Source organism: Hyperolius riggenbachi, chromosome 3, assembly GCF_040937935.1.
Source record: "Hyperolius riggenbachi isolate aHypRig1 chromosome 3, aHypRig1.pri, whole genome shotgun sequence".
In the NCBI taxonomy this organism is placed as follows: domain Eukaryota; kingdom Metazoa; phylum Chordata; class Amphibia; order Anura; family Hyperoliidae; genus Hyperolius; species Hyperolius riggenbachi.
The window spans coordinates 498833218-498850886 of record NC_090648.1 but is presented as its reverse complement, the minus strand read 5'-3'; the positions used below and the strand labels follow the sequence as shown (position 1 = coordinate 498850886).

At 47.1% G+C, this 17669-nt stretch overlaps 1 protein-coding gene across 2 annotated transcripts in view; it reads left to right on the top strand.

Annotated features, from left to right (window-relative positions):
- Positions 1-395: 395 nt before the first annotated feature.
- Positions 396-17669, top strand: part of FAXDC2 (fatty acid hydroxylase domain containing 2) — a 55570-nt gene continuing 38296 nt past the window's right edge. Inside the window, exons 1-3 of one of the 2 annotated variants that reach the window (XM_068278300.1) lie at positions 396-527; positions 12896-12940; positions 16140-16231. In XM_068278300.1, the coding sequence (XP_068134401.1) occupies positions 12896-12940; positions 16140-16231 (137 nt within the window). In that variant the 5' untranslated portion in view covers positions 396-527. Of the gene's footprint in view, positions 528-800; positions 872-12895; positions 12941-16139; positions 16232-17669 lie in introns of those variants that run through there. The other variant, XM_068278301.1, reaches the window with a different exon arrangement.

Sequence of the window (17669 nt, the reverse complement as noted above, 5' to 3'; positions counted from 1 at the left end):
GCCTATTGGCAGGGGGGATAGTTTGGATTAGGCATCGACAGGAGGGTTGATTAGGGTTAGGCATTGGCAGGGGGGGTTGGTTAAGGTTAGGCATTGGCAGAGAAGGTTTTTGTGTCAGAATAGTGTTAGGTTGCATTATCTGACACTAATAGCTTTAACTTAGTGGTTAGGTTTCACTTTATGATAGTAGTACCGATAAATTATTGCAGCTGGTGGGAAAGGGCCCTTCCTATGAATCCCTGAAGTTATGTTCCCTAGAGCTGAATTGAAGGGATTGCTGATAGCTGGAACATCTGTGCTCAAGTCTGGCTTTGCAGCTGCTGGGAGTTTAGCTGCCTCTGTGACTTTAAGGGGAGTTGCTGAGTTTTCTGCTGTGTGGCTCTGCAGGATCAGCAGGCGGGACTATAACAAGACTTGGGAAGCAGAACAAAAATAATACAATACACAATACAGAAGATCTACAGAGAGGCTGAGCTGCATGACCCGGGGATATCAGCCTCTAGGAAGAGCAGGCAGAGCAAGCTGGGGTAAGACATGGATACTGAGCACTGCAAATCAGGAGATGCCACTGTGACTTTCCTGGGCACACAGCAGGCAGATCAGGAGGTCTCTACTACTGGTAGCTAACTGGACTCTTCCCTGCTCTGACAGCAACTGGCAAAGGCAGATCAGGAGGTCTCTCCTACTGGTAGCTAACTGGACACTTCCCGGCTCTGACAGCAACTGGCAGAGGGCAGGGCTGGCTTCATCACCTGGCAAGGGAGAGGGCAGTGTGACCAGCCAACACCTGGGGGAGGAGAGCAGGAACCATAGGATGGCTATGAGTACATCCATGTCCCATGCCAGCTCCCTGTGACACCACAATGACCCTGTGAGTACCTCCACATCGCATGCCAGCCCCCTGTGACACAGTGATGACGCTGTGAGTACCTCCACCTCTCATGCTAGCCCCCTGTGACACAGAGATGACCCTGTGAGTACCCCACATCTCATGCCAGCCCCCTGTGACACAGAGATGACCCTGTGAGTACCCCACATCTCATGCCAGCCCCCTGTGACACAGCGATGACCCTGTGAGTACCCCCACATCTCATGCCAGCCCCCTGTGACACAGAGATGACCCTGTAAGTACCTTCACATCTCATGCCAGCCTCCCGTGACACAGCGATGACCCTGTGAGTACCCCACATCTCATGCTAGCCCCTTGTGACACAGCGATGACCCTGTGAGTACCTCCACATCTCATGCCAGCCTCCCGTGACACAGCGATGACCCTGTGAGTACCCCACATCTCATGCCAGCCCCCTGTGACACAGAGATGACCCTGTGAGTACCCCACATCTCATGCCAGCCCTCTGTGACACAGCGATGACCCTGTGAGTACCTCCACCTCTCATGCCAGCCCCCTGTGACACAGAGATGACCCTGTGAGTACCCCACATCTCATGCCAGCCCCCTATGACACAGCGATGACCCTGTGAGTACCCTACATCTCATGCCAGCCCCCTGTGACACAGAGATGACCCTGTGAGTACCCCACATCTCATGCCAGCCCCCTGTGACACAGCAATTAGCCTGTGAGCACCTCCACATCTCATGCCAGCCCCCTGTGATGAAGCGATGACCCTGTGAGTACCCCACATCTCATGCCAGCCCCCTGTGACACAGAGATGACCCCGTGAGTACCTCCACCTCTCATGCCAGCCCCCTGTGACACAGCGATGACCCTGTGAGCACCCCCACATCTCATGCCAGCCCCCTGTGACACAGCGATGACCCTGTGAGTACCCCCACATCTCATGCCAGTCCCCTATGACACAGAGATGACCCTGTGAGTACCTCCACATCTCATGCCAGTCCCCTGTGACACAGCGATGACCCTGTGAGCACCCCCACATCTCATGCCAGCCCCCTGTGACACAGCGATGACCCTGTGAGTACTCCACATCTCATGCCAGCCCCCTGTGACACAGCGATGACCCTGTGAGTACCCCCACATCTCATGCCAGCCCCCTGTGACACAGCGATGACCCTGTGAGTACCCCCACATCTCATGCCAGCCCCCTGTGACACAGCGATGACCCTGTGAGTACCCCCACATCTCATGCCAGCCCCCTGTGACACAGCGATGACCCTGTGAGTACCTCCACATCTCATGCCAGCCCCCTGTGACACAGAGATGACCCTGTGAGTACCCCCACATCTCATGCCAGCCCCCTGTGACACAGCGATGACCCTGTGAGTACCCCCACATCTCATGCCTGCCCCCTGTGACACAGCGATGACCCTGTGAGTACCCCCACATCTCATGCCAGCCCCCTGTGACACAGCGATGACCCTGTGAGTACCCCCACATCTCATGCTAGCCCCCTGTGACACAGCGATGACCCTGTGAGTACCCCACATCTCATGCCAGCCCCCTGTGACACAGCAATGACTTTGTGAGTACCTCCACATCTCATGCCAGCCCCCTGTGACACAGCGATGACTTTGTGAGCACCCCTACATCTCATGCCAGCCCCTGTGACACAGCGATGACCCTGTGAGCACCCCCACATCTCATGCCAGCCCCCTGTGACACAGCGATGACCCTGTGAGTACGCCACATCTCATGCCAGCCCCCTGTGACACAGCGATGACCCTGTGAGTACCCCCACATCTCATGCCAGCCCCCTGTGACACAGTGATGATGCTGTGTGTACCTCGACATAGCATGCCAGCCCTCTGTGACACAGCGATGACCCTGTGAGTACCGCCACATCTCATGCCAGCCCCCTGTGACACAGCGATGACCCTGTGAGTACCTCCACCTCTCATGCCAGCCCCCTGTGACACAGCGATGACCCTGTGAGTACCCCCACATCTCATGCCAGCCCCCTGTGACACAGCGATGACCCTGTGAGTACCTCCACATCTCATGCCAGCCCCCTGTGACACAGAGATGACCCTGTGAGTACCCCCACATCTCATGCCAGCCCCCTGTGACACAGCAATGACCCTGTGAGTACCCCCACATCTCATGCCAGCCCTCTGTGACACAGTGATGACCCTGTGCGTACCCCCACATCTCATGCCAGCCCCCTGTGAGACAGCGATGACCCTTTGCGTACCCCTACATCTCATGCCAGCCCCCTGTTTCACAGCGATGACTTTGTGAGCACCCCCACATCTCATGCCAGCCCCCTGTGACACAGCGATGACCCTGTGAGTACCCCACATCTCATGCCAGGCCCCTGTGACACAGCAATGACCCTGTGAGTACCCCCACATCTCATGCCAGCCCCCTGTGACACAGCGATGACCCTGTGAGTACCCCCACATCTCATGCCAGCCCCCTGTGACACAGCGATGACTTTGTGAGTACCCCACATCATGGAACCCATGGAAAATGGGAGCTGGAGGAAGCTCCAGGTAAGTATAAAAGCTGCTTATTACATCATCTCTGGTACACTTTAAAAGACCACCAATTATTTTGTTATTTATATAGAAACTGGGACTGGGACTGCAGTGATTGCAGCGTTCCATTAAAAGCACAGCTATCGTTACACTGATGGCTTTTAGGATATTTATTATTAATTATATTTGTATTCTACTCAATATGGAGGATAAAAATAGCACTTCCGCTGTGAGCAGCACTCCGGAACCTCTGCTGATGTACTCACAATGTCATTTCTCTGCTCCCTGCACATCCTCCTGTCTAACTTGTGGTGTTTGTGTTTCGTTGTTACATAGTGCAGAATATCAGTATCAGAATAGCAGTCAAAAATGTCACAGGTTGTGAACTGGTTCAGGGGTCAGGTGTCTTCTTAAAGAGGAACTGTAACCAAGGATTGTACTTCTTCCCAATCAGTAGCTGATACCCCCTGTCCCATGAGAACTCTTTTCTCGAATACATCAACAAGGGGGTCTGTGTGGCTGATATTGTGGTGAAACCCCCCCCTGAAACCTGTGATGTCATGACCATGGTCCAGACAGTTTCCTGTCTGTGAACCTCGTTGCATTGTGGGAAATAACGACTTTTTTTTCCAACTGCCAAGCAACCAGTATCTCCCTCCGTGCATAGAACTCTCAGTAACGAACATTCCATACATTATGCGGAAAACAGAGGCGCCAAAAGGATAAAAGGAAGCTAAATGAGCTTAAAAACCAAATTCTTGGTAAATAGAGGAGGTAGTGGTGGACTTACCTCCTCCAAGTAGACACACAACGACTGTAGTAAAGACAGTCAATATATTTTATTTATGAACTCCAAATATGCAACGCGTTTCACATGTTTGATCCCGCTTCATCAGGCAATAACAACGGAGCAATAGCATATGTGGTCAGTAGAAGAGCCAGGCACCTCTGTCGAACATTCCGTACAGATCACCTGGCAGAACTAAATATATCACCACCAGTGAAAAATGTCAGACTGTAAATCAGGGAGAGGAAAGATTTTACAATGGGCAAACACTGACTAAGTAAGCTATAAATGAATATTGTAAACAATAAGCAATTTTATTAATTATGGTATTTTCACTACAGTTCCTCCTTAGCGGTGCCCATTAGCGCTACAATCCCCCGGACTATCGATCTTCCGACTCAAGCGTCCCGTTCTCCTACTGAATCATAAATGATCGATTGGAAACGATTGTTTGGGCCAACTAACGGAAGGAAACCTGCTAACCAATCTGATCATTGATAACCACTCGATTGATGCCATCAATAATAGCAGTTTTCTTTCCGTTAGCAGGCCGAACAATCATTTCCGATCGATCATTGCGATCAAATCGTACGTCAGTTGTCCGGGGAATTGTATCATTAACCTCCTGAGCGATAATCCCGAGCTGAGCTCGGGGTATGTCGCGCAGGAGGATTTCTCAGGCCCCGCTGGGCCGATTTGCATAATTTTTTTTTTGTTACACGCAGCTAGCACTTTGCTAGCTGCGTGTAACTTACGATCGCCGCTGCTCGCCGCCGATCCGCCGCTACCCGCCGTTCCGCGCAGCCCCCCCCCTCCCCAACCCCTTGCGCAGCCTGGCCAATCAGTGCCAGGCAGCGCTGAGGGGTGGATCGGAACTCCCTATGACGTCACGACGTCCATGACGTCGGTGACGTCATCCCGCCCCGTCGCCATGGCGACCAGGGAAGCCCAGCAGGAAATCCCGTTCTGAACGGGATTTCCTGCTTACTCTGATCGCCGAAGGCGATCGGAGTGGGTGGGGGGATGCCGCTGCGCTGCGGCTATCATGTAGCGAGCCCTGGGCTCGCTACATGATTTAAAAAATAAAAAAAATAAAAAAATAGTGCTGCGCCACCTCTTGGGCGATATAATTGTATCGCCCAGAGGGTTAATGGGCAACTCAAGGGCGCCACCACACTTGTCCCTGCGATTTTCAGACCATTGTTTTTTCGGATTTGCGATTCTGAGTTTTGCGGGTTTTTTGCATTTGCGAGTTTTCACATTCCAATTTTTATTTTGCATATTCCTGAAGTTAATTAAATGAATTTTGAATGTTATTAACCTTACGTTCGCATGTGATTTTCCGCATTTGTAGTAAGATCGGATGTAAAGATTCAGAATAAAACGCACAAGTGCAATGCCCTTGACTTGCATTAGATGTCCCGGGAACCTGAATTCATAAAAAGGAAATTTGCATACGAATTCTATCCAGTGTGAGGGCTGGAACCCACCGGAGCGATTTTTTTTTTTGAGCGTTTAGGGAGGTTTTCAAAACGTTAGCGATTTTCCTAAACGCTCAGCTAATGTTAATGGATGGGTCAAATTCCACTGGATTGAAAATCGCAAGCGCAGGATATGCAGCATTTTTGAGCGTTAGCGTTTTGCGTTAGCGTTTCTGCAATGTAAAGTATATAATTGCTGGCGTAATCGCTCATAAATCGCTACACAGAGCGTTTTGCTAGCATTTTTAAATGACTGTACATGCTAAAAAAAATGAAAATTAATTGAAAGGACCAATCAGAATTAAAAATGCTAATTGCAAATCGCTACACAATCGCTGGCAAAAAATTGCTACCAAAATGGCCAGAAAACGCTCATGAAATAGCTTACAAAAAGCTACTTTAAAAAGCTAGCGATTGCAATTAACAATAGCGCTTTGTATGGGCCAGGCCTCTAGGAGGCCTAAGTTGGCCAATAATGATCCAATTTTTTAGCAAAGAATCGTTCGAGCGATAATTGTGATCAGATTGCCAGAAAATAAACTCCGTTGGTGTCTCCAATTGACTGCAAACTATTCTAAAACTGAGCATTTGATGGCAATTTTGATTGGGAAAACGTTTTTTTCTAATCAGTTGTGATAGATAGGAAGTACAGATTGGTTAGTTGCTGGTGTCAAATCAGTGTATTCTGGCATTTGTCTGGTCGCTCAAACAATTCTTCACTAAAAAATGAACCGTTATCGGCCACCTTTCAGGTCCGTACGCACATCCAATTCTGATTGGCCAATGACTGGCCATTTCATGTAGTATGAGAGCCAAAAGACTTAGGCTTTGTTTACATTGCTTAACGCAGAATGGCCATGCGATCGGGAACGCAATGCGCACAATTGCACGCCATCTACGCAGATTTGTGCTGCGCTGCTGATCCCACCCATTACAGTGAATGCGCATATGATCTGAATGGCAGAAGTGCTGTCTATGTTCTTGTGAGTCGCACTCTATACCCGCTGCCAAAATGTGCATGGCAGCACGTATAGTCTGAACGAGGCCTCAAGGTGCGTACGCACATCCAATTTTTATTGCCCAATAATTGGTCAGTTTCACCACTTCCATGTATGTACAGAGCTTACCTGCACAGACTGCTCTTAGTATTCAAAACCTGTTAGCTTTAAATTTAGCCTTCATACTACATGGAGGTGGTAAAATTGGCCAGTGATTGGCCAATCAAGATTGAATGTGTGTTTGCATCATTAGAATATTATGTCAATCTATACATATCATTCTAATGTGTGGGTAAAGACTGCTTTAGACTGCACGAGGAGCATTAGACATTGACTGAAATGGTAGGATTAGAGTGTGAGCTCTTCTGAGGCCAGTCAGTGACATGACTATGTACTCTGTAATGTGCTGCAGGAGATGTCAGTGCTATATAAATACATAATAATAATATGGTAGGACATTAGACTATGACTACGGTAGGATTAGATTGTGAGCTCCTCTGAGGACAGTCAGTGACATGACTATATACTCTGTAATGTGCTGCAGAAGATATCAGTGCTATATAAATACATAATAATAATACGGTAGGACATTAGACTATGACTACGGTAGGATTAGATTGTGAGCTCCTCTGAGGACAGTCAGTGACATGACTATATACTCTGTAATGTGCTGCAGGAGATGTCAGTGCTATATAAATACATAATAATAATACGGTAGGACATTAGACTATGACTACGGTAGGATTAGATTGTGAACTCCTCTGAGGACAGTCAGTGACATGACTATGTACTCTGTAAAGTGCTGCAGAAGATATCAGTGCTATATAAATACATAATAATAATAATAATAATATGGTAGGACATTAGACTATGACTATGGTAGGATTACATTGTGAGCTCCTCTGAGGACAGTCGGTGACATGACTATGTACTCTGTAAAGTGCTGCAGAAGATGTCAGTGCTATATAAATACATAATAATAATATGGTAGGACATTAGACTATGACTATGGTAGGATTAGATTGTGAGCTCCTCTGAGGACAGTCAGTGACATGACTATGTACTCTGTAAAGTGCTGCAGAAGATGTCAGTGCTATATAAATACAGAACAACAATGACCTTTAATGATTATTTTAAAGAGTAAACTCTAGTGAAAGTAACGTAATTAATAAAATTGCTTATTTTTTTATAATATTAATTTATTTTTTTTAAAGAGATTTTTTATTAAATTTTATCAAACAGACAACACAGAAAAGATAAACACATTCCCTCCGTTAGCTATAAGAATTAACAACATATAAAGCATTTGTATAGCAAGAGACAGATGAATTCCAGTTTATACATACATATACATATACATATAGTGGTATGTTGTATAACTGAACGTTGCATCTTTTGAATAATAGTATGACAACACCCTTTTGAATTTCTTAGATATCTTACATATATTAAAATTGTAAATCTTGCACCGTGGCTGTAATATCCAGGTTAGAGATAGGCGTTATTGTCTCAAAGGAATCTACCCATGTACTCCACACCTTATTGAATTTATTAAACTGGGGCCTGGCCTGATAGGTAAGTTTGTATACGGCTGGTTTCACACCAGGACGTTGCGTTTTAGGGGACGTTATGGTCGCATAACGTGCCTCTAACGCAACGCCTGGTGCTCTCTGATGTGGACGTCAGAGTGAGCCGCGTTGTGCAGCTCACTCTGGCGTCCGTGATGCCTACTCTTGGACGCATGCGGCATCACGTGGTCCCGCCCGGCCAATCACTGCACAGAGCGGCCGCTCCAGGAAGTAAACACTGCACGTCACTGAGTGCAGTGAATATTAATTAGCCATGTGCCTGGCCGCTCTCCGCTCCTCCCCAACTTTACTGAGCATGTGCAAACAGTCTAACGCGGCTCTGCCGCTTATAAAGTACTGCATGCAGTACGTTGTGTAATGGCGCAGCGTTACTGAGTAACACAACGTGGGCACTGTGAACAACCCATTGATTTTTCATTGCTGTGCGGTGGGCTGCGTTACAGGCTGCTCTAACGTACGCCTGTAACGTCCCACTGTGAAACCAGCCTAAAGGTATCGCAACGTTGACTAGCTTTATCCAATTTCTAATTAGCGGCGGATTAGGTTGTTTCCAACATATCGTTATAGCTTTTCTAGCGTAGTATAATATTAATTTATAAATGATTTAGTCAGTGTTTGTAAAATCTCTCCTCTCCCAGGTTTACCTCTGCGGAATGTTTGTATACTCATTGTTCCGAAGACAGTAGAAAAAATACCTTGTGTCCCAGAATGCACTGGGAGGAGATTGAGAAATGACTAACAGATACTCTGACGCCTGTTTATGAGAATCCGCTCAGTACCTTGTCATAATGCTTTGTGAACTTGTTCTGCAAGCCTAGAGCAATAAACAGCAGGTGACAAGCAAGAGATTGTGCTAATAGCTGGCAGCTGCTTGATGTACTGTATATAGGAGGCGCACAGAATATCAGCCTGTACCTGCTAGTTACACACTGCAAACATGACCTTTATTGATTCCCTCACCTGTCAGCGGGGTAACGGCAGATGTGTAAAGGGCCGGAATTCTGCTAACCGGCCTGGAATAAGGTACAGTGATATATCAGTGTTCAGTAATGATGTCATCGACGTGGGTTTGAGTTAATAATAAAAATCTATAAGTATTCGTTGACAGCCGTTAATGGACTGCACAATAACATGAAGATCAGCGACAGGTCCAAAGTACAACTGTATTTTATCATCTAAAGAGGAACTGTAACCAAGGATTGAGGTTCATCCCAATCAGTAGCTGATACCCCCTTTCCCATGAGAAATATTTACCTTTTCTCTAATAGATCATCAGGAGGTCTGTAGGACTGATATTGTGTTGAAATCCCTCCCACAGTGTGATGTCATGGCCATGGCCCTGACAGTTTTCTCTCTGTGAACCTTGTTGCATTGTGGGAAATAACGGCTTTTTCGAACTGCCAAACAGTATCTCCCTCTGTGCATAGAACTCTCAGTAACGGACATTCCGTACAGATCACCTGACAGGACTAAAGATGTCACCACCAGTGATACATTTCAGAATGTAAATCAGGGAGAGGAAAGATTTTTCAATTGGCAAACACTGACTAAATAATCGATAAAAATTAATATTGTAAAAAATAAGACATTTTGTCCATTATACTATTTTCAGTATAGTCCCTCTTATAGTGGACATGAACTCTTGCACAGGACAGAAGGAAAACAGAGAGAAATGCACCCTGTATGTATTTTGTATGTATTTAGAGAGTTTAGGCTCTCTATTTACAGTACCCTTTATTTATAACCCGACTGGGAGACCATCATTGTGCCATCGCTGAATTCAAATGCACTGATGTCATCTGCTCATCGCTAACTGCTGCCTCTAGATCCCATAGAGCAGTGTTTCTCAACCTGGGGTCTGCAGACCCCTGGGGGTACATTGGCACCTGTCACAGGGTCTCCAGGGGCTGCAGACAAAATGGCGGATCTTGCCCCCAGGTTTGTAGGTGCAGCGGCTCCTATGGCTGTGGGACTCTCGGCAGAAATCCGGCAGAAGGGCTATGCGACAATGGCGCCTGAAGCCCAGCACTAGAGTCTCCAGTGCTGGGCTCCGACGGCCATTTTTCTGTAGCCCTGGTCTGCCTGTAAGCATAGCGTGGGAGATTTTCAGCCAGAGCTGTAGAAATAGAGGCACTAACTGAGGGGGGAAAGTGAAACATTTTTTAAAGGGAACTCTAATGTATTCTTAATATATTTTATGGGGAAAATGCTGACTTATGAGTTTTCTTAAGGTGAGAAAAACCTAATTATGTATATTTCACGCCTGGCAACTGCTGCCTAATTATGTGGGGTTTTTTGTGTGGGAAATGCTACTAATTCTGTGCAGGGATGCTCTCAAATTCGAATTTGGATGAAATGTGAATAGGGCGATTCGAATTTCATCCTACTAATTACGGCAGCTGTGCGGGTGGGGTTAATCTTACCCATCAGGCGTCTTCTTGCTCCGTCCCTCGGCGCCTCCCACGCTGCGTTCCGAATCCGGCGTCACGTGATGACATACACCTCCTCCTTCCAGGTTGAAGGAGGAAGTGTATAGTCACGTGACGGTGGATTGGAACGCAGCGTGGGAGGCGCCGAGGGACGGAGCAAGAAGACGCCTGATGGGTAAGATTAACCCCACCCGCACAGCTGCCGTAATTAGTAGGATGAAATTCGAATAACCCTATTCCAATTTCATCCGAATTCGAATTTGAGAGCATCCCTGATTCTGTGTATTTTTTAGAATATAAAATGCAATTTTTCTTCTCCTAAAATGGGGATAAAAAGTTACTGCATTTTGTATGCCAAATACAGAGAGGCCCCGACTTACGAAATGCCCGCCGATACGAACCGCCAACCAGCCGCGATGGCGGGGACTCCGTATATTGTCCCTGTGTCCTCCTCCGTCCCCCCTGAATAGATGAAAGCAGTGCAGCACATCTCTCACCTAATCCATCGGAGCCCAGGGGAACAGAGACCTTACTTCTCCCTCACTGCCCACGATATATGACTACAGGGCTTCTTTAACCTCTTACTGTTCCAGGACGTAGATTCTGTGTCCTAATTAGTGCTGCTGTGTGTTCCACGATGTAGAATCTATGCCATGCATTGCCAACAACTTACATGCGTGCTCCCGGTCGTGCACGCTTTCAGGGGTGCACATGACAATGCCTGTGCACGCTCGTGCACGTGAACAATCTTGTGAGTGATTGTTGCTAGCTAATAGCAACAATCATTCAATAAGGTTAGGATAAACAAAAAAGATGGAGGCGTTGATAAAAAAAAATGTGTCATGGTCCCAATAAAAAAAAACTGATTTTTTTTTTAATCCCCATTTAATTTTTAACCCCAGCCTAGCCTAATAACCCATTATTAACCCCTGCAACACTTCTACCTGTTTATAAACTTTTAATGACTGCCGCCTGTAGCGATCGGATGCAATCGCTAGGGTGTTTCGGGCCCCAATGCTCTACAGATGTAACGCTCTGCCGTTGCCTAGTGATGCATCTGTACTGCTCTATGCCCCCTGAACTGTCGCCTTAGCTAATGCATCCGATCGTCACAGACGCGCAGACTGGGGATAGTGGTTCACCGCATGCTCAGCTAGAAGTAAAATGTGGCATAAGGGGTATCGTTTTAATCAGGAAAGGCCAAATAATTCATTTTTATGTGTTTTGTAACTGTGTGACGTGTGATGTGAAAATTAGGAAGGGTGAAAAATGAAACAGATGGATATTTCCTGCATTTACGCCTAATTTTTCCCCATAAAATGACTATAAAATAAAATAAATTTGTGAGAAAAATATTACCTAAAGAAAGCATAGATAGTACTGAAAAAAACAAGATATATATCACTAAGATGGCATAAGTAATTAAAAAGTTACAGCTGTATCAAAACGACACAGCTAAAGTGGCAAAAATGTCAGGAACCTTAAAGGGGAACTCAAGTGAAAATAATGTAATAAAAAAAGTGCTTCATTTGTACAATAATTATGTATAAATTATTTAGTCAGTGTTTGCTCATTGTAAAATCTTTCCTCTTCCTGATTTTTACATTCTGACATTTACCACATGGTGACATTTATACTGCTGGTAGGTCATGTCACTGGAAGGAGATGCTGCTTGCTTGATTGGCAGTTGGAAACAGCTGTAAACAGCTATTACCCACACTGCAATGATGTTCACAGACAGGAAAGTGTCAGGACCATGGTCATGACATCACACAGTGGGAGGGGTTTCACCACAATATCAGCCATACAGACCCCCCTGATGATCCGTTTGTGAAAAGGAAAAGATTTCTCATGGGAAAGGGGGTATCGGCTACTGATTGGGATGAAGTGCAATTCTTGGTTACGGTTTCTCTTTAAGGGGTAAATCTGTAGAACACACAACATGAATCTTCAGATCTCGATTTTCGACCCTTAAAACTAAAATAAGAATCAGGGACACAGGAAAGTTCTATGTAGGATTAGTTCTACAGATACAATTATTTATTTCATAAATTTACTTCCACTTTGGGTTTGCGTTTGGACATATAAGGGCTTTCTTTATGAAATGTGCATTGTTATGTTGATGATTTGGTATTGTTAATGGGAATGTTAATAAATGCTTTGGTCCTATTATAAAATGAGGTCTTAATCGTGGCACTTCTCTGTTTGCTTACAGATGGGAAAAAGTGAGGTCACCGCCCTGCCGCAGCGTCAGAGCCAGGTAACGTATTACATATGGTGAAGGAATGCCACCCTCTATGGCAATTCGGAGGGGAGAAGAGGGGAAGACATTTTATAGATTTTGCATACCTCCCAACTTTTTGAGATGTGACAGAGAGACACTTTAAGACATGCCCCTGGCACACCTCTAATCCCACCCCTTGCCACACCCCTATCCACACATACCACTACGAATTCTGTTCACACTGGTCCTTTCTCTCATCGCTAGTTTTTCTTCATATTAACATTTGAAATTAAGAAATATATCAATTTAAAGGATGAGAATACGGCTTGGATCCAATTTTTAGGAGAAAAATACATGTATTTACATAGATCCATATATCAGTCCTGAAAGAGGGACAAATGAGGAAGAAAGAGGGACAAGAGGATTTGGTTTCGAAAGAGGGACCATTGGGAGCTATTTATTTTGCAGCAAAGTCCCCGGGATCCGGCACCGGCGGGGATTGCCTGATGCAGGATACACAGGCTTGCTGATTGCTTGAACTGGCGCTAAAAACAATACTAACCTCCCCCTGGAGCAGCATCTGCACCCCGGCGCCACCTGCTACACATCCTGCAGCTCCTAGCAGCTTTCCGGCATTTTCTGAATACAGCTCACCTGGCCCGCATCAGGTCAAGTGACACGCTGGGAGCCGCGCATGGACGCGGAAAAGACGCTTGGAGGTGCAGGATGTGTAGAGGACGGAGTCCGAAGGATCGGTAAGTTGTTCCGAGTGCCTGAGACCTCCAGATGCCTGAGTTCCGGATAACAGGGACTTTGCTGTATACACCGATGTCACCCAAGGGAATTAAGTTCTGTGTCAGTGGAAGCTGGGAGGCCACAGCGGTGTATCTGGAGGCTGGCTGGGGATAGGGTAGGAGGAGGGTACCTATAGACTGTATGATTACAAGGTTAAAGGACAACTGAAGTGAGAGGTATATGGAGACTGCCATATTTATTTCCTTTTAAACAATACCAGTTGCCTGGCAACCCTGTTGGACTATTTGGCTACAGTAGTGTCTGAATCACACCAGAAACAAGCATGCAGCTAATCTTGTCAAATCTGACAATCATGTCAGAAACACCTGATCTGCTGCATGCTTGTTCAGGGTCTATGACTAGAAGTATTAGAGGCCGAGAATCAGCAGGGCTGCCAGGCAACTGGTATTGCTTAAAAGGAAATAAATATGACAGCCTCCATATCCACCTGGCTTTAGTTGTCCATTAAGGTGATCACCTTAAAGTGTACCCGAGACGCAATAAACTAATACTTACCCGGGGCTTCCTCCAGCCCCATAAGCATCGCTGAGTCCCTCCCCGTCTTCCCGAGTGCCTCCGTTCTTTGGCTATCGGTCCTGGTAGTCTTGCTAAGTCGCGTCAGTCGTGATCTTCTCCGCATGTGCGCCCCCCTCCAGGCATGCACAGAAGACCCGCAGTTGCAGAGACCGATAACCGGCGAATGGAGGCACTCGGGAGGACAGGGAGGGACTCGGTGGTGGTTATGGGGCTGGAGGAAGCCCCGAGTAAGGCCTGGTGCACACCAAAAACCGCTAGCAGATCCGCAAAATGCTAGCAGATTTTGAAACACTTTTTCTTATTTTTCTGCAGCGTTTCAGCTAGCATTTTGCGGTTTTGTGAAGCGTTTTTGGTGTAGTAGATTTCATGTATTGTTACAGTAAAGCTGTTACTGAACAGCTTCTGTAACAAAAACGCCTGCAAAACCGCTCTGAACTGCCATTTTTCAGAGCGGTTTGCGTTTTTCGTATACTTAACATTGAGGCAGAAACGCTTCCACAATCCAAAAAATGCCTCACCCCGGGAGGATTCGTTTCTGAAAAACGCCTCCCGCTCTGGTGTGCACCACCCCATTGAGATACATTGACCAAGCGGATCCGCAGCTGCAGAAACGCTGAAAAAGCCGCTCGGTGTGCACCAGCCCTTAGTATCAAATCTTTCTTTATTTGCATCTCACGTACACTTTAAAGAGACTCTGAAGCGAGAATAAATCTCGCTTCAGAGCTCATAATTAGCAGGGGCATGTGTGCCCCTGCTAAAACGCCGCTATCGCGCGGCTAAACGGGGGTCCCTTCACCCCCAAACTCACCCCCGCAAAACTTGGTCGTCAACTTGGTCGTAGATTTTCTCTTTCTGGAGGCAGGGCTAACGGCTGCAGCCCTGCCTCTCAGCGCGTCTATCAGACGCGCATCGCCGCCTCTCCCCCGCCCCTCTCAGTGAAGGAAGACTGAGAGGGGCGGGGGAGAGGCGGAGGTGCGCGCCTGATAGACGCGCGGGAGGCAGGGCTGCGGAGGTTAGCCCTGCCCCAATGCGGAAGCGCTCCCCGGCTGTACGGAGGGGATTTGGGGGTGAAGGGACCCCCGTTAAGCCACGGGATAGCGGCGTTTTAGCAGGGGCACACATGCCCCTGCTATCTATGAGGTCTGAAGCGAGATTTATTCTCGCTTTAGACTCTCTTTAACCACCCTGGCGTTCTATTAAGATCGCCAGGGCGGCTGCGGGAGGGTTTTTTATTAATTAAAAAAAAACTAGTTCATGCAGCCAACTGAAAGTTGGCTGCATGAAAGCCCACTAGAGGGCGCTCCGGATGCGTTCTTCTGATCGCCTCCGGCTACCAGAAGTAACAAAGAAGGCTGCAATGAGCAGCCTTCCTTGTTTCGCTTACCTCGTCGCCATGGCGACGAGCAGAGTGACGTCATGGACGTCAGCCTCCGTCAGCCGCCTCCGATCCAGTCCTTAGCGCTGGCCGGAACTGTTTGGTCCGGCTGCGCTGGGCTCAGGCGGCTGGGGGGACCCTCTTTCGCCGCTGCACGCGGCGGATCGCCGCGCTGCGGCGGCGATCAGGTAGCACACGCGGCTGGCAAAGTGCCGGCTGCGTGTGCTGCTTTTTATTTCATGCAAATCGGCCCAGCAGGGCCTGAGCGGCAGCCTCCGACGGTACTGCCCGGCTGGTTAAGGAGCTGTTAATATTGGAAAGAGTCTTATCATTAATATGATCACATCCGCAGCTTTTGGTCGGACAAGCAAGATTAATATTTTCTTAAAATAAGATTTACGTGATTAAACCTTCACATTCACAGGGAGTGGTTCATCCAGGTTCCCATGTTGTTATGTTGCTGAATGAATGTCCAGGTGATTCATGTATTCTTTTGTGGTAACAGACAGTTTATCTCTCCCCCTGTAGGATGGACAGATCTGGGATTCTGTGAAGAAAACCGCCTTCGTATTGGGCACTGGGCTTCTCACCTTCGCTGCTTTTAGAAACACGCTGACATGGTGAGGTCACATGACACGTACTGTAGCGTCTACCAGATAGAATGTCCGAGATCTAGAGTCAGAGTCCAGTATTATTACACATAAATGTACTGCAAGTGTTGGTGTGCAGGAAATGCTGTGTTCTTGCATATGGTAAAGACCGTAGGAAAACATAGAGAAATGCGCCCTGTATGTATTTCGAGAGTTTAGCCTCTCTAATTCCTCCTCATCTGTGACTAATCACTAGTGTAATTTGATCTCTCAGCTGTGTCAGCTGGCTGCCTGGGCAGAGCAGCTAATTTGTAAACACGGGATGTTAACCCTATGTCTGCTTCCATGAAAGCAGGAAGTAGACACACTGCAGAATTATTGTATCAGCTGTAACAAAGAAATGTTTTTTCTTTAAAGAGAACTTGTAACAAAAAAAGTTGCCCTGGGGGGTACTCACCTCGGGAGGGGGAAGCCTCAGGGTCCCAATGAGCTGCAGGCAGTCCAGCGCTGGCTCCCCCGGAGTGTCCCGGAATCCTCCCTCAACAAGCCTGACAAGCGCTGATAAGCGCTGATTTATTTACCTTTTGTGCCTCCAGCGGGGGCGCTGTTGTGGCTCTCCGCACGGAGATAGGCGTAAATAGACGAGCTCTGTAGGGTCCGCTCTACTGCACAGGCGTGGGAGACTTGCACCTGCGCAGTAGAGCGACCCGACACCGATCGGCTATTTCCGCCCATCTCCGAGCGTAGAGCCGATACTGCGCCTGCACTTTAGCCGGGAAGGTAAATATTTACATCCCCGCTGTTCGGGGAGCTTTATCGCCGCCGCCGTGGAACCGAGGAGGACGAGGGAAGCCTCATTAGGATCCGGAGGCTTCTCTCCAGGTGAGTACCCCTCAGGGGGTTACAGGTTTTCTTTAAAGGTTGCTATGCTGTTGCTTATCTTTTAGAACAGAGAGGAAGTTCTGAGTTCAGGTCCACTTTAAAGAGGAACTATAGTGAAAATAATTTTAATGGAAAAAATTACTTCGGTAAGTATTTCCTTTCTGACCCGAGCTTCGCCTCAGGTGCACTTTAAAGGCTCACGCGTTTTGGGAGCATAATTACCTCTTAGTCGCAGCCATAAAATCACACAAAAATCCAGGACATATACAGTACAGTATATAGTAAAAAGGAGCTCCACCCATAGAATGAGGCGGGTTCAATTATTAGCCCCTCCCTGACCATCCCAACCTGGTTCACACAATGCATTACTTTAAGGGCTTGATACACAAAAGCGTGATAACTGCTATCACAGCAGTTATCACACGATCTGCCGCACGCGAAGGTTTGCGCACATAAAGGATTACTCCGTGTGATAAATAAATGCTTGCAAACGTTCTTTTATCACGCGGAGTAATCCTTTACACGTGCCAACCTTCGCGTGCGGAAGATCGCGTGATAACTGTAAAAGTATTGTGTTTTTTTTTAA